The sequence below is a fragment of the Nothobranchius furzeri genome, chromosome 5 (assembly GCF_043380555.1).
Source record: "Nothobranchius furzeri strain GRZ-AD chromosome 5, NfurGRZ-RIMD1, whole genome shotgun sequence".
Taxonomy (NCBI): domain Eukaryota; kingdom Metazoa; phylum Chordata; class Actinopteri; order Cyprinodontiformes; family Nothobranchiidae; genus Nothobranchius; species Nothobranchius furzeri.
The window spans coordinates 2,529,415-2,552,798 of NC_091745.1; the positions used below are offsets into that span (position 1 = coordinate 2,529,415).

General features: G+C 40.3%; 2 protein-coding genes across 3 annotated transcripts in view; both read left to right on the forward strand.

Moving 5' to 3' along the window:
- Positions 1–7,528: 7,528 nt before the first annotated feature.
- On the forward strand, positions 7,529–16,526 carry LOC107378326 (kinetochore-associated protein DSN1 homolog). Its single transcript, XM_015948466.3, has 11 exons — positions 7,529–7,625; positions 8,457–8,493; positions 8,579–8,834; positions 8,936–9,009; positions 9,110–9,182; positions 10,946–11,027; positions 11,128–11,178; positions 11,263–11,334; positions 11,441–11,588; positions 15,653–15,740; positions 15,840–16,526. Exons 1-11 carry the CDS (start codon positions 7,591–7,593, stop codon positions 15,920–15,922), a joined length of 999 nt encoding a protein of 332 aa, XP_015803952.1. The 5' UTR covers positions 7,529–7,590; the 3' UTR covers positions 15,923–16,526.
- Positions 16,527–18,790: 2,264 nt separating this feature from the next.
- The window catches only part of pbx4 (pre-B-cell leukemia transcription factor 4), a 49,369-nt gene continuing 44,775 nt past the window's right edge, over positions 18,791–23,384 (forward strand). For both annotated transcript variants that reach the window (XM_015948467.3, XM_015948468.3), the window contains exon 1: positions 18,791–19,156. In XM_015948467.3, the coding sequence (XP_015803953.1) occupies positions 18,972–19,156 (185 nt within the window). In that variant the 5' untranslated portion in view covers positions 18,791–18,971. The remainder of the gene's footprint in view (positions 19,157–23,384) is intronic.

A 23,384-nucleotide genomic window follows, 5' to 3' on the forward strand; every position in this document is an offset into this window, starting at 1 on the left:
GTTCGAGTTGAGCAGCGCCTCGCCTGGAAAACAGACGAGAGCAGACAGAAGCAGCAGGGGGAGTAGCTGAAAGCTGGCGTTTAAGTCAGACAGACAACGTGGGCTACATTGATAACTGGAAAACTTTTGGGGGAAAACCTGATCTGATGCGAAGAGACGGCATCCATCCCTCTTTGGATGGAGCAGCTCTTCTTTCTAAGGACATGGCCAGTTTTTTTAGTCCTCCATGACAACCCAGGGTCCAGACCAGGAAGCAGAGTCGTAGTTTAACACACCCTTCTGCAGCTTCTGTACTGTTACCCACCCACTACCCCATAGAGACAGTGTCCTGCCCACAGCCAAAATCACACAGATTAAATACCAGGCATAATAAAGCAAATCATGGAAATCTCATAAATATTAGAACAAATTCAACTGAGCAGAAAACTAGAAAAATTAAATGTGGGTTATTGAACATTAGGTCTATTTTTTCTAAGACTTTGTTAGTTAATGACTTGATTTGTGATAATCAGATTTCTTTGCCCTCTCTCACAAAATCCTGGCTGCAGCAAGAGGACTATGTTAGTGTGGCAGTGTGAGTGTCCTGTCACAGCGTCCCGATTGATCATGCGCCCTGGCTACTTGGCCAAGGGGATGTCCCTTTGGCTGACTGGTTAGAGCGTATGACTCTCACCCGGGAGTCAGGGGATCGAATCCCGCCCGGGCCCTCGTTTATCCACCTTGCCACATTTGGCGTTGTTGGCAGGATCCATGTAGTACTGGCAAGTAGGTCCATGGATGTGAAGTTTGTGGCACCCTGCGCGGGAGCACGAGGACGTGCTTGTGGAAAGAGGGGGGAAGATGTGGCAGTGTGAGTGTCCTGTCACAGCGTCCCGATTGATCATGCGCCCTGGCTACTTGGCCAAGGGGATGTCCCTTTGGCTGACTGGTTAGAGCATATGACTCTCACCCGGGAGTCAGGGGATCGAATCCCGCCCGGGCCCTCGTTTATCCACCTTGCCACATTAGTTTAAACGAGTCGACTCCTCCTAATTATTTAAATCATCATATTGCTCGAAGTACAGGGTGAGGAGGAGGGGTAGCAACTATTTTTCATTCAGACCTATTAATCAATCCCTTACCAATTAATAGTTACAGTTCTTTTGAACATTAGTTTTCCTAATCCAGATTGCAAAACTGTAAAACCACTCTTGTTTGTAGTTTTGTATCGTCCATCAGGCCCTTACTCTGAGTTTTTGGATCAGATCTCTGATTTTTTATCTGATTTGGTGCTAAATACTGATAAGGTCATTGTAGTGGGGGAGTTTAACATTCATGTGGACATTGAAAATGATAGCTTCAATGTAGCCTTTAGTAATATCTTATACTCAATTGGTTTTACCCAAAGAATACATAGCTCCACCCACTCCTGCCATCGTACATTAGACCTTGTTCTGACTTATGGCATAGAGTGTGAGGAAATAATATTTCCACATAATCCAGTCCTCTCGGACCACTTTCTGATAACCTTTGAGTTTTTTATAACTGAGTTCTTGAGACATGAAAGTAAATTTCACTATAGTCGGTCTCTATCTGACAACGCTGTTGCATCTTTTAAATCAACTGTTCCATCTTTACTGTCTTCAGCCTCTCAGAGGAATGTAGCAGAGGGCAATATTTTCAGTTCTAGCCCCTCACAAATTGATGGTCTAGTTCATAATGTTACTTCTTCTTTATGTGTGGCATTAGATGATGTTGCCCCTTTAAAAAAGAAGGTAATTAGGCACAGGAAGTTGGCTCCCTGGTTTAATTCTCAACTCAACTCAACTCAGCCTTTATTTATAAAGCACCTTACAGTCATGAGCATGCCACCAAGGTGCTGTACAACAAAAGAGTAAAACAATAAAACATATAGCGCTACAGACATAATTAAAACCACAAATGAGAATTACAAAATATAAAACATAAACAATTGCTAACCCACAGAATTAAAAGCCAGATCATAAAAGTAGGTTTTCAGCCTCATTTTAAAAACTGCTACTGATGGAGAGTCCCTAATAGTTAGGGGCAGTGCGTTCCACATTTTCGGACCCGCAACAGAGAACGCCCTGTCCCCTCTTAACTTTAACCTAGCCTTAGGAGCCACAAGCAGCAGCTGGTTCTCAGAGATGAATGACCGGGCCGGAGCATATAGGGTGGAGCCACACCATTCAGCGCCTTAAACACCATTAAAATAAGTTTAAAACGAATTCTAAAATCAACAAGTAACCAGTGGAGTGCAGACAAAATTGGTGTCTCATGTTCATGCTTTCTTTTGCAGTCCAAGAATAAAGCTGCAGCATTCTGGACAAGCTGCAATCGGGTTACAGTACCCTTACTTACACCAAATAAAACGGAATTGCAATAGTCGAGTCGTGAGGTAATAAAAGCATGGACAACAGCCTCAAGGTCACATCTAGATAAAAATGGCTTTACTTTAGCCAAACATCTTCAATGATAAAATAAAGAGGATACTACAGTACCCACATGAGCATCCATACAGAATGCACTGTCCATCTTCATGCCAAGGTTGACTGCTGAAACACCCAGATAGGAGTTCAGTTCACCACAGTGGACATTGGAAAAATCAAAATGTCCACTCGGTCCAAACAACAGTGCCTCTGTTTTTTTTTTCCATTGAGACACAGGAAGTTTTCTGCCAACCATATATAATAATAATAATAATGCACTGAACTTATATAGCGCTTTTCTAGACACCCAAAGACGCTTTCCACACACTCTCACATTCACACACTGCTAGTGATGGTAAGCTACTTGTAGCCACAGCCGCCCTGGGGAGGTCTGACAGAGGCGAGGCTGCCATTTGGCGTCATTGGCCCCTCTGACCACCACTAATTTCTGCCAAACAATCCAAAACAATTTTTATCGTGTGGTCACCGGCGCCATCTATAGGTAAGTACAATTGGCAGTCGTCGGCAAAGAGATGGAATCCAATCCCAAACTTTCGTAGAATGTCACCCAATCATCATCATCATCATTTCTCTTTGTGCCAGGAGGCACATAAGGCAAGGACATCGTTTTTCCACAGGGATCGATTTCCAGCTGCACTTCTTGTTGAGTTCCATGAACACCATCCTGCTCTGTTTCTCTCTGCCTCAGCCACTTGCCGCCAAGTTGTTTTAGGTCGGCCTCTTTTCCTTCGACCTTCAGGCGCTCAACCTAGAGCCACAGCGCAGTCGCTCGTCTCCTCCTTTCGCAGCACATGGCCAATCCAGTTCCATCTCCTCCTCCTCACCTCATCGCTGATCCTCTCTGTCTGTGCCATCTCTAGCACTGTCTTGTTGGTGTAGTGAAATATGGATCGTATATTTATACACTGTAATTAGATCTAAATATTATAATCAGAAGTGGTTGTTTTTATCATCAGGGAGTTTACTTAAACACTCTGTATTGACTGAGAGACAAGAAAAGAGAGAGTTGGGATCGTTTAAGAACCTTTAATTTCTATAATTATAAATTCTTACAATCTACCAGGACTAACTCCGTGATGGATGCATATGGATTTGGATGTTTCGTGTTGGTGTGTGTGTGTGTGGTTCAGAATCTCTAGGCTGACGTAATGGATCTGGTTGTTATGTCTAGGAACCACGAGGCTTCAGAAGCTGATGACATGAGCAGCCATTTTGCCGTAACTACATACCGTCTGGAGCCTTCCGTGTTAGATCAGGAAATGCCAGGTCCTCGGACCTTCAGATGTACTGGAGCTGGTGGAACAGCGGTCACAGCACGACAAAGCCCGTCGGCGGATCGACTCCCAGTAGTAGCGGCAGGCATCAGCGAGTTCATCTCTTATTTTGAAGGGACGTCGTCTTGTTGTTCAAACGACGGAAATCTCCAGCTTGACAGTTCTCAGCTTAAAGTAGGAAAGTGCAGCTGGCCAGCCTGCACCTTTCTTAGCGATGACAAGGTGGAACTCCTTAGGAACTCAGATTGAACAGAGCTGAGGTTAAAATGGAACTGAGTTTAAAATGGCGTTGCCTTGTTTTATATCCCCCAGTTGTTTACAAATCTTAGTAAACCAGATTGGACAACTTCATTAAACAACCCAGATTCTGCCCTACGACAGACGAAAGTTCTGATTGGTTGAGAACAATGTGTCATGCGTTTCCATGTTAATGTAGATCAGTCTGTCTGGTGCAGTCCTGTTTATTCATTAAACACATAACTCATGACATCTTTATTTCACAGATCATTCACCTGATTATTATTGATCGACATATGTTTTGACTAGCTTTATCACAAATAAAGTACTTTGATTAATTAAAAGCATTCTTCTTCTGTTCTTCTTCTTCTGGAATGTAAACATTCTGAAACCAGCACCCGACCTTGGCGGTTCCTACACGTTGTTACTGTGTAAAGGGGCAGCTGTTAAGGGCAGACAATTATGATATTCATAACGCTACATTGGAAACATGCTGTTGCCACCGGATCTTAAAGATCCTCCTTAGGCACTTCGTTTGGAAAGCGTCGAGTTTCTTTTCTTCTCCCTTTGTCAGTTTCCATGGCTCACATCCATATAGTAGCACTGACAGTACGAGGCTTTTGAACAGAGAATTCTTTGTCTTTTTGCTGATGTCACTGGCCATCCAGATGTTTGAAAGCTGTTTGTGCCTTGCACTTGCCAATCCAACCCTCCTCTTGATATCCGCTGTGCCTCCACCATCTTTAGTGACACTTGCCCCCAGGTATATGAAGCTCTCCACCTCCTCCACTTCTCTTTCTCCCACTTTCAGCTTATCTTCCCTCTTACTATTCACCTTCATGATCCTACACTTTCCAGCATTCAGCCTCAGTCCAACTTTAGCTGCATTCTTCTCCAGCCTAGTTGTTTTGTGTTGAAGATGTGCCATTATTGAGGACAGTACGGCAATGTCATCTGCATAGTCTAGGTCCTCCAGTATGGTCATGAAGTTCCATCTGATTCCGGTTCTTTTACCCTCCACAGTTCTCCTCATGACCCAATCTATCACCAGTAGGAACAAAAATCCTGACATACAGCACCCTTGTTTCACTCCTGTTGTCACTGGAAACCAGTCTGTTATTTCATTTTCATCAATGACGGCGCACTGAAAGTCTGCATACAGGATCTTGACCATCTGAATCAGCTTAGGGGGAATTCCATATTGGCGCATGATAGTCCAAAGGCTTTCTCGATGAACGGAGTCGAATGCCTTTTCAAAGTCAACAAAGTGGATGTACAATGTTGCGTTCCATCCATTGACCTGTTCCAAGATATTCCTAAGAATGAATATCTGGTCTACAGCTCCTCTTCCTTTCCTAAAGCCAGCTTGTTCTTTCCTCAGTGATGGATCAACTCCTGTTTGAATTCTGTTGATCAAGATCTTACTAAGCACCTTGCTGGCCAAAGGCAACAGCGTAACTCCTCTCCAGTTCCCACATTCCTGAAGGTTGCCTTTCTTAGGGATTTTGCAGATGAGCCCTTTGGTCCATTGGGTTGGCACTATGAACTTATTTGTTCATTGATCCTATCGTCTAATCTCACAGCTGAAACAAGCATCCTTAATAATCTGTGCACAGGAAGCGTACTGATGCTGTAGCAAAACAAAATGTTTAATAATTTCTTATTGATAAAATGTTGTTGCAGCACTAAACCAGAAAAAATTTGATTTTGGAATAAATATGCTAAATATTCACATATGAATTGTTTTAGAGCCCTTTTATTGGCCGAATCTGATATTAATTTAGTTCTTACAAAAAAATGGGTCCCAGCGTGGTTTGTGTGGCGTTGCCATAGTGTGACGTCATAGGCACAGATCCCCTGTCCTCTTTTTTGGAAATGGAAATATGATCACCCTATGTTAAACAAACTGTCCACCCGGGCTTTTGCGCTGCACAGAGACGCTTCGCTGCCTATGACTGAACGTCGGTTGAGAGTCAGTCTCATGCAGACTGACCAATGACGAGAGGGCCTCAAGTTAAGACCCTCTCCTCATTGGTCAGTCCACATGAGGTGGGTCAAAGGTTACCCTGAGCAGGTTACGTGACATCAGGCATTCAAGTATTGAGTATATTTACTGCATATTACAGTAAAATATTCTGTATGTGACCATATTATGGTGATCCTTGGGTCGTGATGATGGGGCCCTTGAATATTGTTGCCCAGGGTACAACAAAGTGTTAATCTTGCCCTGCCTACCGGGCGTTAATTAGTAGCCGAGTGAGAGAGGCTGAGAGGGACAGAAACTCAGAGAAGCTTTAAAGCTTTTTTACCGCTGGAGAAAAAAAACGTAGCAAGTCATCATCTTCCTAAATGCAATTATTCTCTTCTGAATCAGCACTTCTTTAAAGAAGAAATAGTTAAATGCAACAAAGGGAAATATCCTTTTATTCAGCTTGTTCATGCGACTTGTATTAAAAAATAAGTCTGAACAGTGTTAAAGGTTGTTCATCTTAAAATAGACATTGAAGAGTTTGAAGATTTTTTTGTTTTAATAAGTTCATCTTAAAACATCTTTCTCAAGTAAAATAAAGTTTCCTCTGTGAGGTCAGATAGGCCCATCTGTGCTGTTTTGTAACAGAAATAAACAAATGAATCATATTTGTCCACCCAAATACTTAGATAAATATCACAAAAACAGGAAGGACAAAAACACCGTCAAGGTAAAGTAAAATTTTTTTTTAAATAAGCGGCTGTTTGTGATTAATCATGAGTTAACTATGGACATGATTTATATCATTATTAAATATTCTATGTGGCCTATAGGCTATGTAACTGAGATTTAATATGAAAAATTAGATAACCCTATTTTCAAATTAGGTATTTGCTCTATGTTAATATACATTTCATAAACATTTACGGGCCAAGGGGAACATCAGCTGCTGATGGTATATTTTGAAGAAAAAAGTCCATTATGCTGACCTCCTCCCTTCATATTCAGAATTTTCTAGTTGTGTATAAAATGTGTATATTGTGCCTCTCTAGTTCTTAATAAAGGTTAAATAGTTTTGAATTTAGTCATGTCACATGCCAGTGATTTATAAGCCAATACAAACCTATAAATAATCTATTGCAGTATTTTTTTACCATGGTTTAAAACTTTTATCTTATTATAGAATGAATATGGCAAATTATCTTTTTGTGTTTGAATGCAGGCTCAACGAACAAGTACATTCAAGGAGGAGAAGGGTTATCATTGGAGAAACACATGTGCCACAACCGGTGCTTGTGTTGTGTGGACCTGTTACATAGTTCTAAATAATAACAATATGGAATTCCTGTGTTGAGTATGTTATATTATGTAAATATCCATCCTACTTTTGGAAATAATAATCAGTTTGTGCATACAAGAGAATTAAAGAGAATTTAAGGCGAAGGGCTTGCACATACTGTGTTATTGTGTTGTTTTTTCTTTTTCTTTTTGGGGGGGGGGGCTCCACGAAGCCTTTGTGCTTAGGGCACCAAAATAGCTAGCAACGGCCCTGCGTGAAAACGTCTGCTTGTGCTCTTCTCCCTCTCCGTACTACATTTCCCATGGTGCCTCTCGTCTGAATGAAGATTGGCCGAGCGCGCAAAAGAGTTTGAAAAGTAAAATGGCGGAAAAGCAGCAGGCTGATCTTCGAGAAGGGTCCGTTACAATTTGAAACTCAAGCCGTGGCAATGGGAATTTATCGACAACAGTGTAGTACTCGTGAACCGCTTCGGAATATTTTATCTACAATATTATGTTGATGATATGCGTCTGAATTACGGGTTTCGCATGGTGTGAAAGTGTTGAATCGCAGATTTAGCTATTTACGTTCAAATGATTCCACACTAACTTTTAAAATGCGTTTAATTGCTTCCTAAATATTTACGATACGTGTACGTGTAGATACTGAGTCTAAGTTTAATTTAGTTTGTTGGCTGTGAGACCTAAGCTAGTTCAATGTTGACAGGAAGAAGCCAACTACGTAATTAAGAAAAAGTCAAGATAGATTTAGCCAGATAGCCAGGTTTGGGGGTATTAATTTATATTTACAAGTGGTAAAGTATAAACTTGTACTATTTATACATGTAAAACAAGTAGGACGTAGTTCAATGAAACTGGAAGAAAAGAATAACATGTTGTCAGCTTTCAGTCTCACACATTAAAATGGGATGCTGAAGACACTCAGAGGAAATCCCAATGATGTTGATCTGGAGTTCTGATATCTAATGCACTGAGAGGTCCTGCTTTTTAAATTTTGGTAAGGCAGTGTGCTAATCTGATTGGAAGGCAGCAGAATCTCAGTTACGTTTTTGAATGAATCAAGTTGTTTCATCATTCGTGTTGTATCTTTAACTTGAATTTTCAGAAATTCCGTTTTGGTTCTGATTTTTCTAATCATATCAAACCAACTTTTTCTGCCCTAATTTTTCTATTATTACGTTGCATCTCCATCGTTTACCTGATTTTCTTTTTTTTTTTTAATAACAGTTGTGAAGATCTGTCCATTAATGATATTCAGAGTAAGGTGAGACAGTAAAGCATTTAACTAGGCTTCAAGCTTCAATATTAATGGATTTCTTGAACCCAGAGTTGTTTCCTCTCTTGCCAAGGTCAACCCAGTGGGCCAGAAGAAGAGATGCTCCTCCACAAGCCCCGATTCAGCTCCCCCACAAAAATCTCCACGTACCGATTCCTTATCGTCTTCAACACAGAGGACGAATACAGAAAAACAGTCAGAGACAGACATGCAAAAAATGCTGATGGAAGACACAGGAAAACTCATGAGCCCAACTGCTGAGACAAAATCCTGGAGAAGAACCACCATTACTAGGCGGTCCCTCTCAGCCCCTCCAAACCCTTATCAGGGTATGGAATTTTCTTGAGTCGATGTCTTAAATTTGGTTCCTGAGTTTGACTGTAAAATTTTGTATTTTGTTTCCATAAATACTTTATTGAATCCATTCCAGCTTTGTGCAGCGGCATAAGTACATCGTTGTCAAATCAAGAGAGGCTCGAGAAGCTATTGGAGGCTTCAGTGAAGGTACCTGTCAAAAAACCATGTAGTAGGATATTCATCAGAACATTTTAATATCTGGTACCAACTATGCTGCAGCATGAATTTTTTTTTCTTCTATTTTCAGCTGGCACTAGAAAGAACTCAAAACATGCTCCTGTCAGTTCCACAAGCTTCCATTGAGACTTTTAAAAAACAAGGTTAGTTATTCGTTATATATTTCATGGACTTTACTATTAAAGCTTCAAAACAAGGTAGCTTAAAACATTTTTCCTTGCCTCTTAACAACATTCTAACATAGTATAGATAGAAATATTTTATGGAAACAAAAATAAATAATCAAAGTATGAAAAACAATGTAGTGGTTCTCTCGCATTTGTCTAAAAACTTTAGCCAATAACACAGCTTGGTCCAAAACCAACAATTGGACCGTCCAGTTGCCTGTCTTACCAAACAACTGCACTTCCGCATTAACCCTGGTCCACCACTCATTAGGTACCTGTGCATTTTGCAACAGAACACCACTGGTGTGAGAGGTTCTACGCCCATCTAACATCATTCAAAATCTGATCATTCAACATCAGAGAGAGACAATAGCTCAGGAGGTAGAGCAGGTTGTCCAGTTATCAAAAAGTTGTAGGATGTATCCCTGCTCTATCCCAGGGCAGCTGTGGCTACGTTGAATAGCTTATCACCATCAGAGTGTGTGTGTGTGTGTGAGTGAATGGTGAATGAATGGGTGAATGTGAGTGTAAAGCTCTTAGTTTGGAGTCCCCTGACTCTGTAAGGTGCAAGTTATTTCGTCTTCGTCTTCCTCCGCTTATCCGGGTCCGGGTCGCGGGGGCAGCATCCCAATTAGGGAGCTCCAGGCCGTCCTCTCCCCGGCTTTGTCCACCAGCTCCTCCGGCAGGACCCCAAGGCGTTCCCGGACCAGATTGGAGATGTAACCTCTCCAACGTGTCCTGGGTCGACCCGGGGGCCTTCTGCCGGCAGGACATGCCCGAAACACCTCCCCGGGGAGGCGTCCAGGAGGCATCCTGACCAGATGCCCAAACCACCTCAACTGGCTCCTTTCGATCCGGAGGAGCAGCGGTTCTACTCCGAGTCCCTCCCGAATGTCCGAGCTCCTCACCCTATCTCTAAGGCTGAGCCCGGCCACCCTACGGAGGAAACTCATTTCGGCCGCTTGTATCCGCGATCTCGTTCTTTCGGTCATTACCCAAAGCTCATGACCATAGGTGAGGATTGGGACGTAGATCGACCGGTAAATCGAGAGCCTGGCTTTCTGGCTCAGCTCCCTCTTCCCCACGACAGATCGGCTCAGCGTCCGCATCACTGCAGACGCCGAACCAATCCGCCTGTCGATCTCCCGATCCCTCCTACCCTCACTCGTGAACAAGACCCCGAGATACTTAAACTCCTCCACTTGCAAGTTATTTATCAATCATAATCATCAGAGAAGGAGAAACTATCAGAGCCCCTAAAAGAATAACACCATTTGAAGTCACAGAAAACAAAAGATGTTTGGATCTAGAAAATTGCGACTGGTGTTTAGCGCTCTCTCGTTTACGGAGGCAATGCAAGTTCTGGTATCAGGAACGTGGCCCAGGGATGATGGCTGACGGGAGGGGTGAGAGTTCTGTGACTGTGTTTGTGTTAAAAAACTAGCTTGTTGTGCAGATTTGCTATTGCAGCTGCATGGTGGTGCAGTTGTTAGCGCTGTCGCCTCGCAGCACGAAGGCTGCAGGTTCGAAACTCGGCTGCGGCCTTTCTGCGTGGAGTTGCGTGTTCTCCCCATGCATGCGTGGGTTTCCTCCGGGTACTCCGGTTTCCCCCACAGATCACAACATGCCCTATAGGTTATAAATTGTAAGTCGCTTTGGATAAAAGTGTCTGCCAAATAAATAAACATAAACTGTCATACAAATATTAGTTTGCTATTCTTGTGTTTTTCTTTGTATAGTGGAGTACATCCAGGCCCAGGGCAGTTCCCTGGCAACAAGCATACCCAATGATTCACATAAACTCCAGTCAATTCAACCCAGGTATTTTATTTATTTGTTTTATGCATTATGTTCTCATTTTGAATAATTTGTATACATAAATATTTAACACTGTATGTCGGATTTTATTTTCACGTTCTAGTGAACCTACAATGCAAAAAGCCATGAAAAATGTCCAGAAAGCAATTGAAAGGTATGTTTTTTGTTTCCTAATGGCATGAGATTAATACCATTAAATATTGTTGATGGCTTTATAACCATATTAGGGTTCTTTTAGGCTCAGTAGCGAAAGTGAGTCCTGGGATGTACTGTTGACCAAACACCAAAGAAAAGCAGAGGAATTGGAACAGTAAGCACATTTACCGCTATCAAGTAATCCATTGCCAATATTGTATTTGTTTATGTGTCAATGTTGTATTTTAAATTGATTTCAGTGTAATCATTATTCATTGCAGGAAGCTCCAGAGGGGGCAGGAGACAGGCATACAACTAAACTCTACATCCATGTCCCAGTCCTCCCAGTACCCTCTCATACAGAGTAAACCTGACTACCACAGTATCCTCTCTAGGCAACGACCGATGATACACACTATGGCAACAATTGTATGTTGGAAAGTAGATACATTTTTTTAGGTTAGGTGTTGTCTCTTAACATTGACGTGAATTTCATGATCATTGTAGGCTAGCATTGATTTGCTCTAAAAATGATAGTACACCTTGTATATTTAACAGGGCTTTTAAAAAAACATTGTGCACACCTTTTGATTTACTGTGTTTTATGCTAATATGTACACAGGGAAGGTTGGAAATTGTAGACATGGGCAACGATTATTCAGTAGAGTTGAAAGTTCTAAAATGTGTAAACTTTCAGAACATTTTGTAGCTTTTCTGTATCCATAAATTATATTATTTTAATAATAAGTTAAAATAATTGTACACTGGTACAAGTTCTTATACGTTTTACATACATAACTAGATCTGTTAAAGGTTTTCATTTACAGTTGATGGTTTATTTGGATGTTCAGGAACAACCTAGAACCGCACTAAAGGCCCAAACCAGCATGAACAGCTGCTATTAGAAAATCAAATGTGTCATTTAAAAACCAAGTTCACGGTGGAACCATTTTTATTTGTTATTTTTTAAATATGATCGATCATGCAGGCTGAATGTGATCTTTGTCACACTGTAAATTAGTATTCATGGACTCACCCATCTTGGCTCATGACAGAGAAGTCTGTTGTTGGTTTAGCATCCAGGAGACAGCAGAGAATCTAGGCTAGTAGAAGCTAATTGTTAGCATTAGCAACTCCGCAACATGACAGAACGTTATTTGTGGAGATATAACTCCAACATTGTAGAGTAAACGGAGTTAGTAGTAGAGTTGCATTGCTGTTAGCCAATTATGAGGTGAGTTGTTCAAATATCAGCAAAGATGACTCCAAATGCTGCTGTGTTTAGCTCTCCTCTGTTCTGGCTCCCCTCTACTTCCTGAAACAGGAGCTCCAGAGCTAACCCTAACTCACAAGGCATTAATTTATACTAGAGACTAGGGATGGGCGATATGACCTCAGATCAATATCACGATAAAACTTTGAAGCACATGCAATAATGATGTATAGGTGCTGGCCATAAAATTAAGATATCATGACAAAGTTTATTTATTTCAGTAATGCTGTTCAAAAGTTAAATTTGTAAATTATATTAATTCATTACACACATACTGATATATTTTGTTGATGATTATAACTGACAACTAATGAAAATCCCAAATTCAGTATCTCAGAATATTAGAATATTAATTTGCTTCTCTGTGTCTGGTAGCACTGTGTGTGTGTGTGTGTGTGTGTGTGTGTGTGTGTGTGTGTGTGCACTCCTCACAGTAGTGAGTGACAAAGAAAAACTGATTCAGTCAGACACTTATTAACGCCACAGCATCCAGAATGATAATGAATCTCGCATGCAGGAAGCCCCCGTGGGCTGATTCTATCCACAAATCAGAGGCTTCCCCTAATGGTAGGCGTCAATTTGAGGCGGCCAATCTGTCAGCAGTGGGTTTGTTGGACCAGTTCGGCTCCGGGCAGACCGCCTTGGAAAGAGGGCTAAAAAGATGGAGAAAATCCAAGGCAAATGAGAACAGTTCAAACCTGGTCCAGGCAGAGTAGAGCTGATGCTAGTGTGTAAGGGCCAAAAGTGGCCTTCAGCTCTTCTGAATTGTTGTGTCTGGCGTGTTGCGTCTTCCTCTTCACAATACCCCATAGATTTTCTATGAGGTTAAGGTCAGGCCAGTTTTCTGCCCAATCAAGAACAGGGATACCATGGTCCTTAAACCAGGTACTTGTAGCTTTGGCATTGTGTGTTGGTGCCAAGTTCTGTTGGTGAATGAAATCTGCATCTCCATTAGGGCTGTACAATATTAGGAAAACCTGCGATATGCGATAACAGTGATTAATATTGCGATGACGATATTACTTGCGATAAATAAAAACTTAACTCGGGAACAAAAATAATCAAAAACAAAGAAATAAATACTTCATAAAAATTAGAAAATCAAAAGATGTGAGGAAAGGGAAAAAGAAAATGAACTAGAAAAGGCAATCAGTGGATCCCGGGAAAAGCAGAATCAGCAAAAAGAGCAGAACAAAGCTAACTCAGGTGTTGCTAACCATTAAAATTAGATGTCTTCCGCCTCGGGGCCGGGCATCTAACATATGAGAACCCACCCATTTGGCCAAATGGGTGAAGAGCTCTAATTTGATTTGTTAAAAAATACATGCTTCCGTTTGACTGACAGAATGCATTATGTTTAGCAAATATTTGAGTTGACCATGCATTGCGATATTTATCTGTTCTTTGCGATATGCATATTGTGCATGCTGATATCACGATAACGATATATTGTGCAGCCCTAATCTCCATAAAGTAGGTCAGCAGCAGAAAGCATGAAGTGCACTGAAACCTCCTGATAGACGGCCGCTTTGACCTTGGTCCTCAGAAAACATAATGGACCAACATCGGCAGATGACATGGAACCCCAAACCATTGCTCGGTGTGGAAACTACACTGGACCTCAAGCAATGTGGATTCTGAGGCTCTCCTCTCTTCCTCCTGACTCTGGGCCTTGATATCCAATGAAAGAGCAAAATTTACTTTCATTAGAGAACATTGCTTTGGACCACTCAGCAGCAGTCCAGTCCTTTTTGTCTTTATCCCAGACGAGACTCTTCTGATGTTGTTTCTTGTTTGAGAGTGGCTTGACACAAGGACTTGCAGCAGCTGAAACCCATGTCTTGCATACATCTGTGGGGTGGTTCTTGAAGCACTGACTCTAGCTGCAGTCCACTCTTTGTGAATCTCCCCCACTTTTCTAACTGAGTTCTGTTTCACAGTCATCTCCAAGGTGCGGTTATCCCTATTGTACATTTTTTCTACCACATCTTGTCCTTCCCTTCGCCTCTCTATTAATGTGCTTGGACACAGAGCTCTGTCAACAGCCAGTCTCTTTAGCAATGACCTTTTCTGTCTTGCCCTCCTTGCGTAAGGTGTCAGTGGTTGTGTTTTGGACAACTGTCAAGTCAGCAGTCTTCTCCATGATTGTATACCCTTCAGAACTAGACTGAGACCTTTTAAACGCTTTTGCAGGCGTTTGGGTTATTTAGCTGAATAGAGCTTGCCACCAGTCGTCTTCAATATTGAACCTTTTCACAATATTCTAATATTCTGAGACACTGAATTTGGGATTTTCATTAGTTGTCAGTTGTAATCATAAATGTTAAAGAAATAGACCAGCGCCTGTGTATCACAATATATACGTGAAACATATTTTACTGAGGATGTTTTTCTGCTCACCATCCAACTCATTAAACCCAAACTGACGTTGACCCGTGTACTTTATAAGCACGCTATCATCCATGCACTCTGCTCTGCAGCAGCAGCAATGCGTTTTGCCTCTAGCTGACGCAGAATGACCACATTCATGATAAGTGGGAGGAGTGCACTCTGCCATGTTGCACCGTTGAAGCACTAAACTGTTGCGCTCTTCGCTGACGTCATCAGCAATTGTATCCGGTTAGATGTTATCTATATCGTAGGCCAAAATCATACCAGTTATAACTTATACTTGTGCATTGATACTGGAGACCACTGTGAATGTGTTGAATAAAACGAGGGAACTTGGTCTTTAAAGGTTTGAATGGATATCTGCTATTATGTTGCTATGAGAGAAATAAGCCCTTCTCTGTGTTGGATACCTTCAAGCTCGTTTAATGTTTGGAGTTGGATTGGAGAAAATTTATTGAAAGAAAATAAATTAAAATTAACTATTTCCATGGCATCATAACTGTTTCACAAAAATTAAAAACTACTTTTATCAAGTTTATGTTTGGCAAAGTGCTGAAAACAACAGCTTGGCAGTGAGTAATAATCCAAAATAGATATTTAGATGTTACAATTAGTCAAATTTAGAGTAAATTTCTTGATATAGAAATGCAGCTGTTCTAGCTGCTGAGTGAGTGGCTCTCTGACACTGTTTTTATCTAATATCATCTTGTCATTTTTTTGTCAGACAAAACATAGTTCTAGGTCTGATGACTGCTGTTCAGTGAAAGCACCAGTTCTGTTATCCATCTAAATGAATACATTTTCATCTGCTTTGTTTTTGGGGCTGTAGATTGACACTCAGTGTAAGATAGTAAGACAACTGCTGTCCATTAAGGAGCAATCCCAGTTGTTTGTGAAGGAGACCAGTGGCCGGCTGGGTAATGACTTTTCTTTCTTTTCTTTTTTTTTCTCAAATACTATGACTGCTGGGGGTGATCTAACAAATAAGTTGTACACTAATTACTGTTTTCTTGCAGCTGAAGAGGCAGGGTTCCAGGATCTTTCATCGGATCTCCTGAGAAATCTCATGTCTGCGCCTTTACCAACAGCATCTACATAAACAGCCTGTCCTCTACTGGACCGTGACTGTAGGACTCGGGTCTGAAGCTTTAGTTTAACATTTTAAAATATATAAATGCAGAAAGTTTTTTGTCTTGTTTAATTAAAAATAATTTCACACTTCCAAGAAAATTATTTGTCAGGTGCATGTAATGCATGCATTCGGTCAGCAGGGGGCAGTGGCTAGCTAAATACAACATTGTGGGACTCCTGACATAATCTTGGTACATTTGTTTATTAAGCCGTAATAAGATTCTCACTTGTAAGTTTTTAAAGTGTTTAAACCACACACCAAGAGAATATGTGAAGTGTTTCTGAAACCCTGGCAGCATCTAGCAGACTTAGTTCAACTCGTTTTTCTTTTTAGTGTACTCACTTTTCTCCTGACCCAGAAAAGTGATTTAACCATGTATTTGAATTGAGAAAGGTGATACCAAAAGTCCAAACTTATCTGGGAGACGTGGTATTAAAAAAGCAAAAGTTCCTAAAGTCTATTTGATTAAATTTGAGTTAGTTGCCCATTTTTTTATTTACTCACAAAAATGAAATAGGCATTAAAGTATATGTGGTGTAATTAAGAAAAATAAACATCCCACTTACTGTAAGTCATTTTTTCTTGTTTAAAAGGGACTTGCTCAACTGAGAGATCAGGAGAAAAACTGACTTTTAATCTATTCTGTTTACTTTGTATACAGCTCTTAGAGGCTCATCCACGGATGCATTTAGTCCATTTTGGTGCTTCATCTATTTCACTTCATCAGTGTCCCTTGACCATACAAGAGAGGGCCCATCCCCCATAGTGACTCACCCCCATCTCTTGCTTGGCTTGGTCATTGATGCAGAACGAAGCTTTGACATTGTACCAGTCAGTCCCAGCTTTATTTGCTATTGCTTAAATCTATTCACTCAATTATCTTTAAATGTTATTTCTGCTTCAGATAATTACAGCAATAAAAAATGTTCAGGCAGTCTGTGAGTTAACAAGTTTCTCTGTTATCCAATTATGGTAACTAATGTGTTTGGCGGGTTTTATTTGTGGTTTGTGCAGGGGAGTGACTAGCGCAAAAGGACAGGCTAAAAGAAGACGTGCAGGGTTGTGACCATGAGAGTTGCACGTAAGGGAAGATGGTGCACAGCAGGAGAGATCGATTCTTATTTAGATGAAAATGAGGCTTGATGCTTGTGGGGTGAGAGGAGGGCAACTTTAGCATCCAAATGAGTAGAGGCTTCACAGAAATGGTTCTTAAATGAATCACCACCAATAAAACACAAAAAGTTGACAAAGACTAGTTTAAAGGGAGATTGCTCTTGGCAGTGCTAGGAAATTAAGAGCTGGTCATTTAAAATTGCACAATGAAGTTGCTTAATATAAAACCTAAGGAATGGGATAGACTCAGAGAGGAAAATATATACAGCTTAAGTGTACAAATACATGTCAAGGCTGCATGAAATGGAAAAGGTTGAAAAAATTATATGATTGGAAGCCTGGACAAGCTAGTGTTATATGCACAGAGCAATTACTTTTTACTTTATTCGCAATTCCTGATGTCTCCAACTTTAGATTGATTAGTTACAGATTGTAGTAGATGGATCGTTGGAGAGTCAGCATAAACCACTGCCTGTTTGGTCATACTCCCTCATGCACACTCATCATGTCCTCTCTGTATAGTTGGGCTGGCTGCTGCTCTCCTCCACTCATTCAGTCAGCCATTCGTCTTGGAAAGCTGTCTCTGTGATCTGAGTGATAAACAATACCAGAATTGCCCAGTTTGCAAAAAACCAAGGACACTTGTTTTCAATCTGCTGTCAACGGTTTCATACTGAAAAGTGATGGGATGTTTCATTCATCAGGGGTTTGGGACAGAATGATGCTCTAAACCTGGACCGTTTTGGAACTGAATATTACACTTGAAAGTGGCGCACACACACACACACGTGAGAGTGTGTGTGTGTATATATATATATATATATATATATATATATATATATATATATATATATATATATATATACATGCTTGTCAGTAACTGTGTGCACAACTTTTTCATTGTTAGACATGCATACAAATCCATAAACCTTTCAATTTAGTCCACTTTGTATTAAAAATTTAAAAACTTGGTCAAAAGCAAAGCCAGGATGTTGCTGCACAATTTTGTGTTTCCTGAAATATTTAGGTTTTTATAAATCAATCATGAGAAGCTGTAACGTGATATAAATTTTGAATATGTATGCCAGTTCTTTATTAAAATTCCTAACCCTCCCTTTTGGTTCTTATTTGTCTTTGTGCTGGTGTGTTAGGCCTACCCCAAACTTTGCTTCATGGGATGTTGCTCACCTGAAACCTAAAGTGTGGCGACAGTCTTGAATTCTGATGTGACACTGCTAACATTTCCTAAAGTTAACATAAATATCTGTCTGCCTCTGCAGTTGTCATTTTTATAACACTTTGTCCGTTTACCCACCCACGAGCTCGTGCGCTGTATGAGTGTCAATGGTCAAAGCGAGCCACACCGCTCAGCTCGCGCTGAGAACATCTCACAGACTCGCGCGACATCAACAACAATGGCAAATCGTGTTCTGTTTTGGTAGATTTCTGATAGGAGCTGCGCTATCCGAAACTACATGGTCACACCTAATTTAATCCTCGATTTGAACGCGACGTTTGAAGCCGTGCTTGTTCGTTTGCGGTTACATTCTTCGGTGTACGTTTTCTTTTGAAAATGTGCGAGGCGTTCTCTGAGTCTGTGCATGTGTGTCCCTGCTGCTTTTCTGCTGGGCTACTGCTACTAACCTAGCTGCCTTTCAGACGGTGGTTAGCCAGCGTTAGCATTGGCTCGTTTTTTACTAGTCAAAAGAAGAAATAGGTGAATGTAAATCTTATTTTTATTATAGGATTTATGCAACCAATCTCTAATCGCTTATTGTCACTGCTGGGTGCGGAAAGAAGTATTGTATGATTTGTCGTAGAAAACACTTTGCTGGCTAGCTGAAAGGCTAGCTATTTGATTGTATTCTTCGACTGAAGAAAACGGCGAGTTTTCTTTTAAAGTATGGATGATCAGACCAGGATGCTGACGGGGCTCACCGGACTCGGTGGACTATCGCAACCCGATGTCGGTGACCCAGACTCGGTCAGGAAACAGCAATCTCTCGGTCAACCGCAACAAGACATTGGGGATATTCTTCAGCAAATAATGGCCATCACCGACGAAAGCTTGGACGAAGCACAGGCCAGGTAAGACCTGGAGAGTCTTTTTCCACACATGATGGCTAAGCTAAAGTGCGTCTCATCTATAGGATCACACTTTTTCGAGTCGTAAAAATCAAAATCGCAACAATAATGTAACATCACGATTCATTTTAATTCGCAGCCAAACTCTTGCCATTAATTCGTGTCGATTATTATTCCTGAAAACTTAAAGCTTGACCATTTAAAAATAGTTTTGTCGCTGCAAACAGTGCATGTAGTAGTTTGTAAACAAATTTAATTTATTACATGTCAACCTTTTAATATATTGAGTTTTGACCGAAAACCCAATTAAAGGGAAAAAAAAGTATAAGATTGTGCTTCGGTCTGCAACAACTTCCCTTAAACATCAAAAATAGACTTGCATGAAACTTTTACTTGGTATTGATTAATTGTACCTTAACAATAACTAACGTTCATGTTTTTTACTTTAAAAACTTTTTGTCGTCATAGCTGTCTCCCATTATCATGATTATCGAAACTTAACATTTTTGATAATTTGTTATTTTTGAGTGAGTTAAATGCCTAATCTGTTATTTTCATACTGTAAAACAGTGTATTTAATTTTAGGTTTCAAAGTGCTAATAACTGGAAAGTACTGTTAAGGATTATTAAGTCCTACATACTCTTAAGTCTGGTCTGTAATGTGTTAATTATGCATTTATTACTTTGTGTTATGTTTGCATTAGAGGTATTTTACTTATTATAGGCAGCATGCATTATGCCAGACTAGCTCACACTCATTTGCCATGTGGCTCAAAGAGCATAGGGTCAGTTTCAAATGAAGCGTCAGTATTTCAACAATAGACAACCGTCCACTGCAAGACTGTGGCCACAGTGTGATGTGTCATTAGCTAGTGATTTTCCACCCAACATTTGACCACCTGGTTCTCTTAATTAATTCACTCCTTTCACTCCCTCCCTCCCTGGTGTTCATCCTTTTCATTGTGTGCTGGGTGCAATCAATTCTCCTATAATGTGTACGGGAGTGCAGCTGTCCGCAAATCGAGTTTCTATTAATGAGATGGTGGTGAGGTGGAGAGATGATGCTATACCAGCAGCCTATGAACATGGAGATATTACCCCTTCCTGATTAGAAGTTTGAAGACTTAATCACATTGCTCATTTCTGGACACCATTAATTTAACTTGAAACTATTTCTTGCTGATCTTTCAGTCATTAATTTACTTATGATTTGTTGTGTCACTTAGCAAAGGTTGAATCATTGTGAAATGGTCATTGTAAATTATGCTTATGCTGAAAAAGAGCCTATTATGGTGTAGAAAGTTATGTACCAGTGACATGTACTTATGTGCTTTATGCAAACTTTTGTTTTAATTGTATTCATCTCTTGAACTAAAACTACAAAAACAACAAGAGTACTTCAAAGGAATTGTGAAATATATTGTATATGGATGCACGTCATAATCTGAGATTTATCACATTTTATGCTCTCACCTACAAGGAACAGTTTTGGTCCTCTACTTACGTATTTTAACAACAATAATGAGATACTGAAGTAAAAATATATTGGCTGCACATAGTGGATCCATTGTCTGGGTAGATGTGACAAATCTACATGAGTTAATCCAGGTATCTCATGAAACCATCAGAATCCCTCTACTCTAACTGTGCATACCTGCATCATGAAGACTTTCACTCAACTTCAAGCATAGGTCTCTACTGAACCTACGAACACCCCTCTCTACTTTCCCTCCTGTTCATATAGGAAACTGAATAAAAGATGTGCATTGCATTTTCACCTTTGGTTGGTGGAAATGGAAGCTGTAAGATGCTATTTACAGGAACTTTCACATGTTTTTGGAGCTGCACACTAAAGCCAAGGGGCTGAATGTTCTGCCTACTCCCCCACATGCAGTAATAAGTTTTTTTAAAGCATCAAATAACTATTTACGACTAAATGTATAGGGGAAAATGAGTTTTTGAGCATGCAGCAGTAATGTAAGGACTATATGAGTCAATATGCTTAACTGTAATAAAACATAAGGTGCAATTTTATTCCTTAGCCAGGGTAGTTTGTTTACATGGAGGGAGCAGCTTAAAACGTACACAGGAACCAGACAGGAGTGGTGCTTTCACTTCAAAGGCTCCAAATTTCACAGTATGGCAATTCTTTTGTAAGGTCTGAATTATACCCTCCAACAAGGGCAACAGCTCCAAACAATTGTTGAGAGGGAAATATTTCTTGCTGCTCTTTGCTGCTCTTCTTGACACCAGGCTGTGTTTCAACAGTCATTTCTTTACTGTGCCTTTACCTGAAGCATCAACTGTAGGAGACCCCATCCTGGAGCTGCTGGACTTTCCATGATGCTTTGAAACCGTAGTCACCTTTTTTTTTTCTTTTTTCTTTTTTTTCCATTTGGTTCACTTTATGGCAAAATGTGACTTTGCAAAACTTGTAACTTTTCACTCCTAATTGAATTCTGATGAAAACACAAATTGCCAACAAACGTTTTGCCAATTAATATTTGTGTCACTGTCAAAATTTAATGTAATGTCACTATTTTACTACATTCACATCTGGAACTGGTCTTGAGGTCAGGTGTGGCCACATCACATTCATTTGTGGTTATGAGTTTTCGCTGGTAGGCGATTATAAAAGGGGTCATTATTGAAAAATATAGAAATGTGCCCATTTGAATGTTTTAGATTTTTGCTTATTAATTTTAAGTGATATCCTTTTGATTTAGTGGTTTTTCCTATCCCAGCACTAACATATTTTACCAATTAAAATTTTAAATAGAATTTGTTGTTGGTAAAAAAAAAATCCAGAAAGTATTTGAAACACCACCTGATATATTTGTAAAGCTCTTAAAAATATATTAAAAATGTATGTTTTCTTATTTATCAGACAACCATTAATAAAGTTTATTTAAAAATTGCATGAATTATTAGTCAACATTAGTCAAGTTGCTACGCACAAGTGGAGCAAATCAAAGTTGATCCACCTGGACCCCTTATTCTTCAAATTGATTTTATTTCTTGGGCCACCAACATCACCCCACAAGGTTGGGTTTACGATTGTAGATCCAGTTTTATCAAACTGTGCCAACAGTTATTAATATAATAGTTCTTCTAGGCTCACATTTGTACTTATTAGACATGGGGTTGGGTTCCAGTAGCAAGATGAACCATGGTGCCAAAACAACACCGTACCATTCCTGTTCCATTATTTCTTTTTAAATGAATACCTGAGACAGCGTGGAGGATTTTTGGGGTTGTATGTGCTTCCAAAAAAGTGCTCATACTACCTTACCTGTAGCGGAGAGCTGTCAGTTGAATGTGTATGATGGGCAAAGAGGGAAATTCCCCTAAATGTTTTCAGTTCTGAAGAAGTCAAGTCTTGCTTTTTAAAAATGTTTGCGGTAGCAAAGGAAGACAGTTGTGGCTTGTTAGAGTAGCGCCACCCATCACTTAAAAAAAAGTACTAGCCTTTTCAGAATCTAGATTTATGATAAACACAAAGTCTTCCAATTACTGTTCACCAGTCAATACAGCAAGATCACAGTACTGTGTGTGCTTTAAAACATGCAGCTAATATCTCTGAACCAAGCGATGTAGCATATCTGCTGCACTAAGGTGAGTGCTATGTGTTAGAGCAACACAGGATTAGAAAAAAACATGCAATTGTGGTGATAGTGTTGCACATTGCAGTGTTAAAGGTGCATAATGTAAGAACAAAAAAAGTGAGAAGGTGACTTTCTCACTACTATTCCACAAGTTTGATGGCTATTAGGGATGTCCCGATCCGATCACATGATCGGAAATCGGCCCCGATCACGTGGTTTCAGACTGATCGGAACTCGGGCTTTACTTCCCGATCCGGACTCGGATACTGGGTTCAAATTACAGGAGAGCAACTTGGTTCTCCTTAAAGGTTGTCAGGCTCCCCTGATGCCCATAACTTACAGACCCAGAAGGAGCACAAAAAAGACCTATACTACCTATATTATCTACCTATATTATATTATATATATGGACTCAGCGTAGCGGGGAGTCTTTTGAGCAGAGCAGCAGGCAGACCGCTGATTATTCATGAACTCCAGCTGCGTTCTGCACACGGTCACAGTAACATTTTCTAAGTTTCTAAGTGGCGTCACCAAAAATATACAATTAACACACAGTCATTCGTGTCCGTTCATTTTCTCTCTGGTTAGTTCTGTCTGTATTTGAGCGTGACGTGTGGACGCGCTCG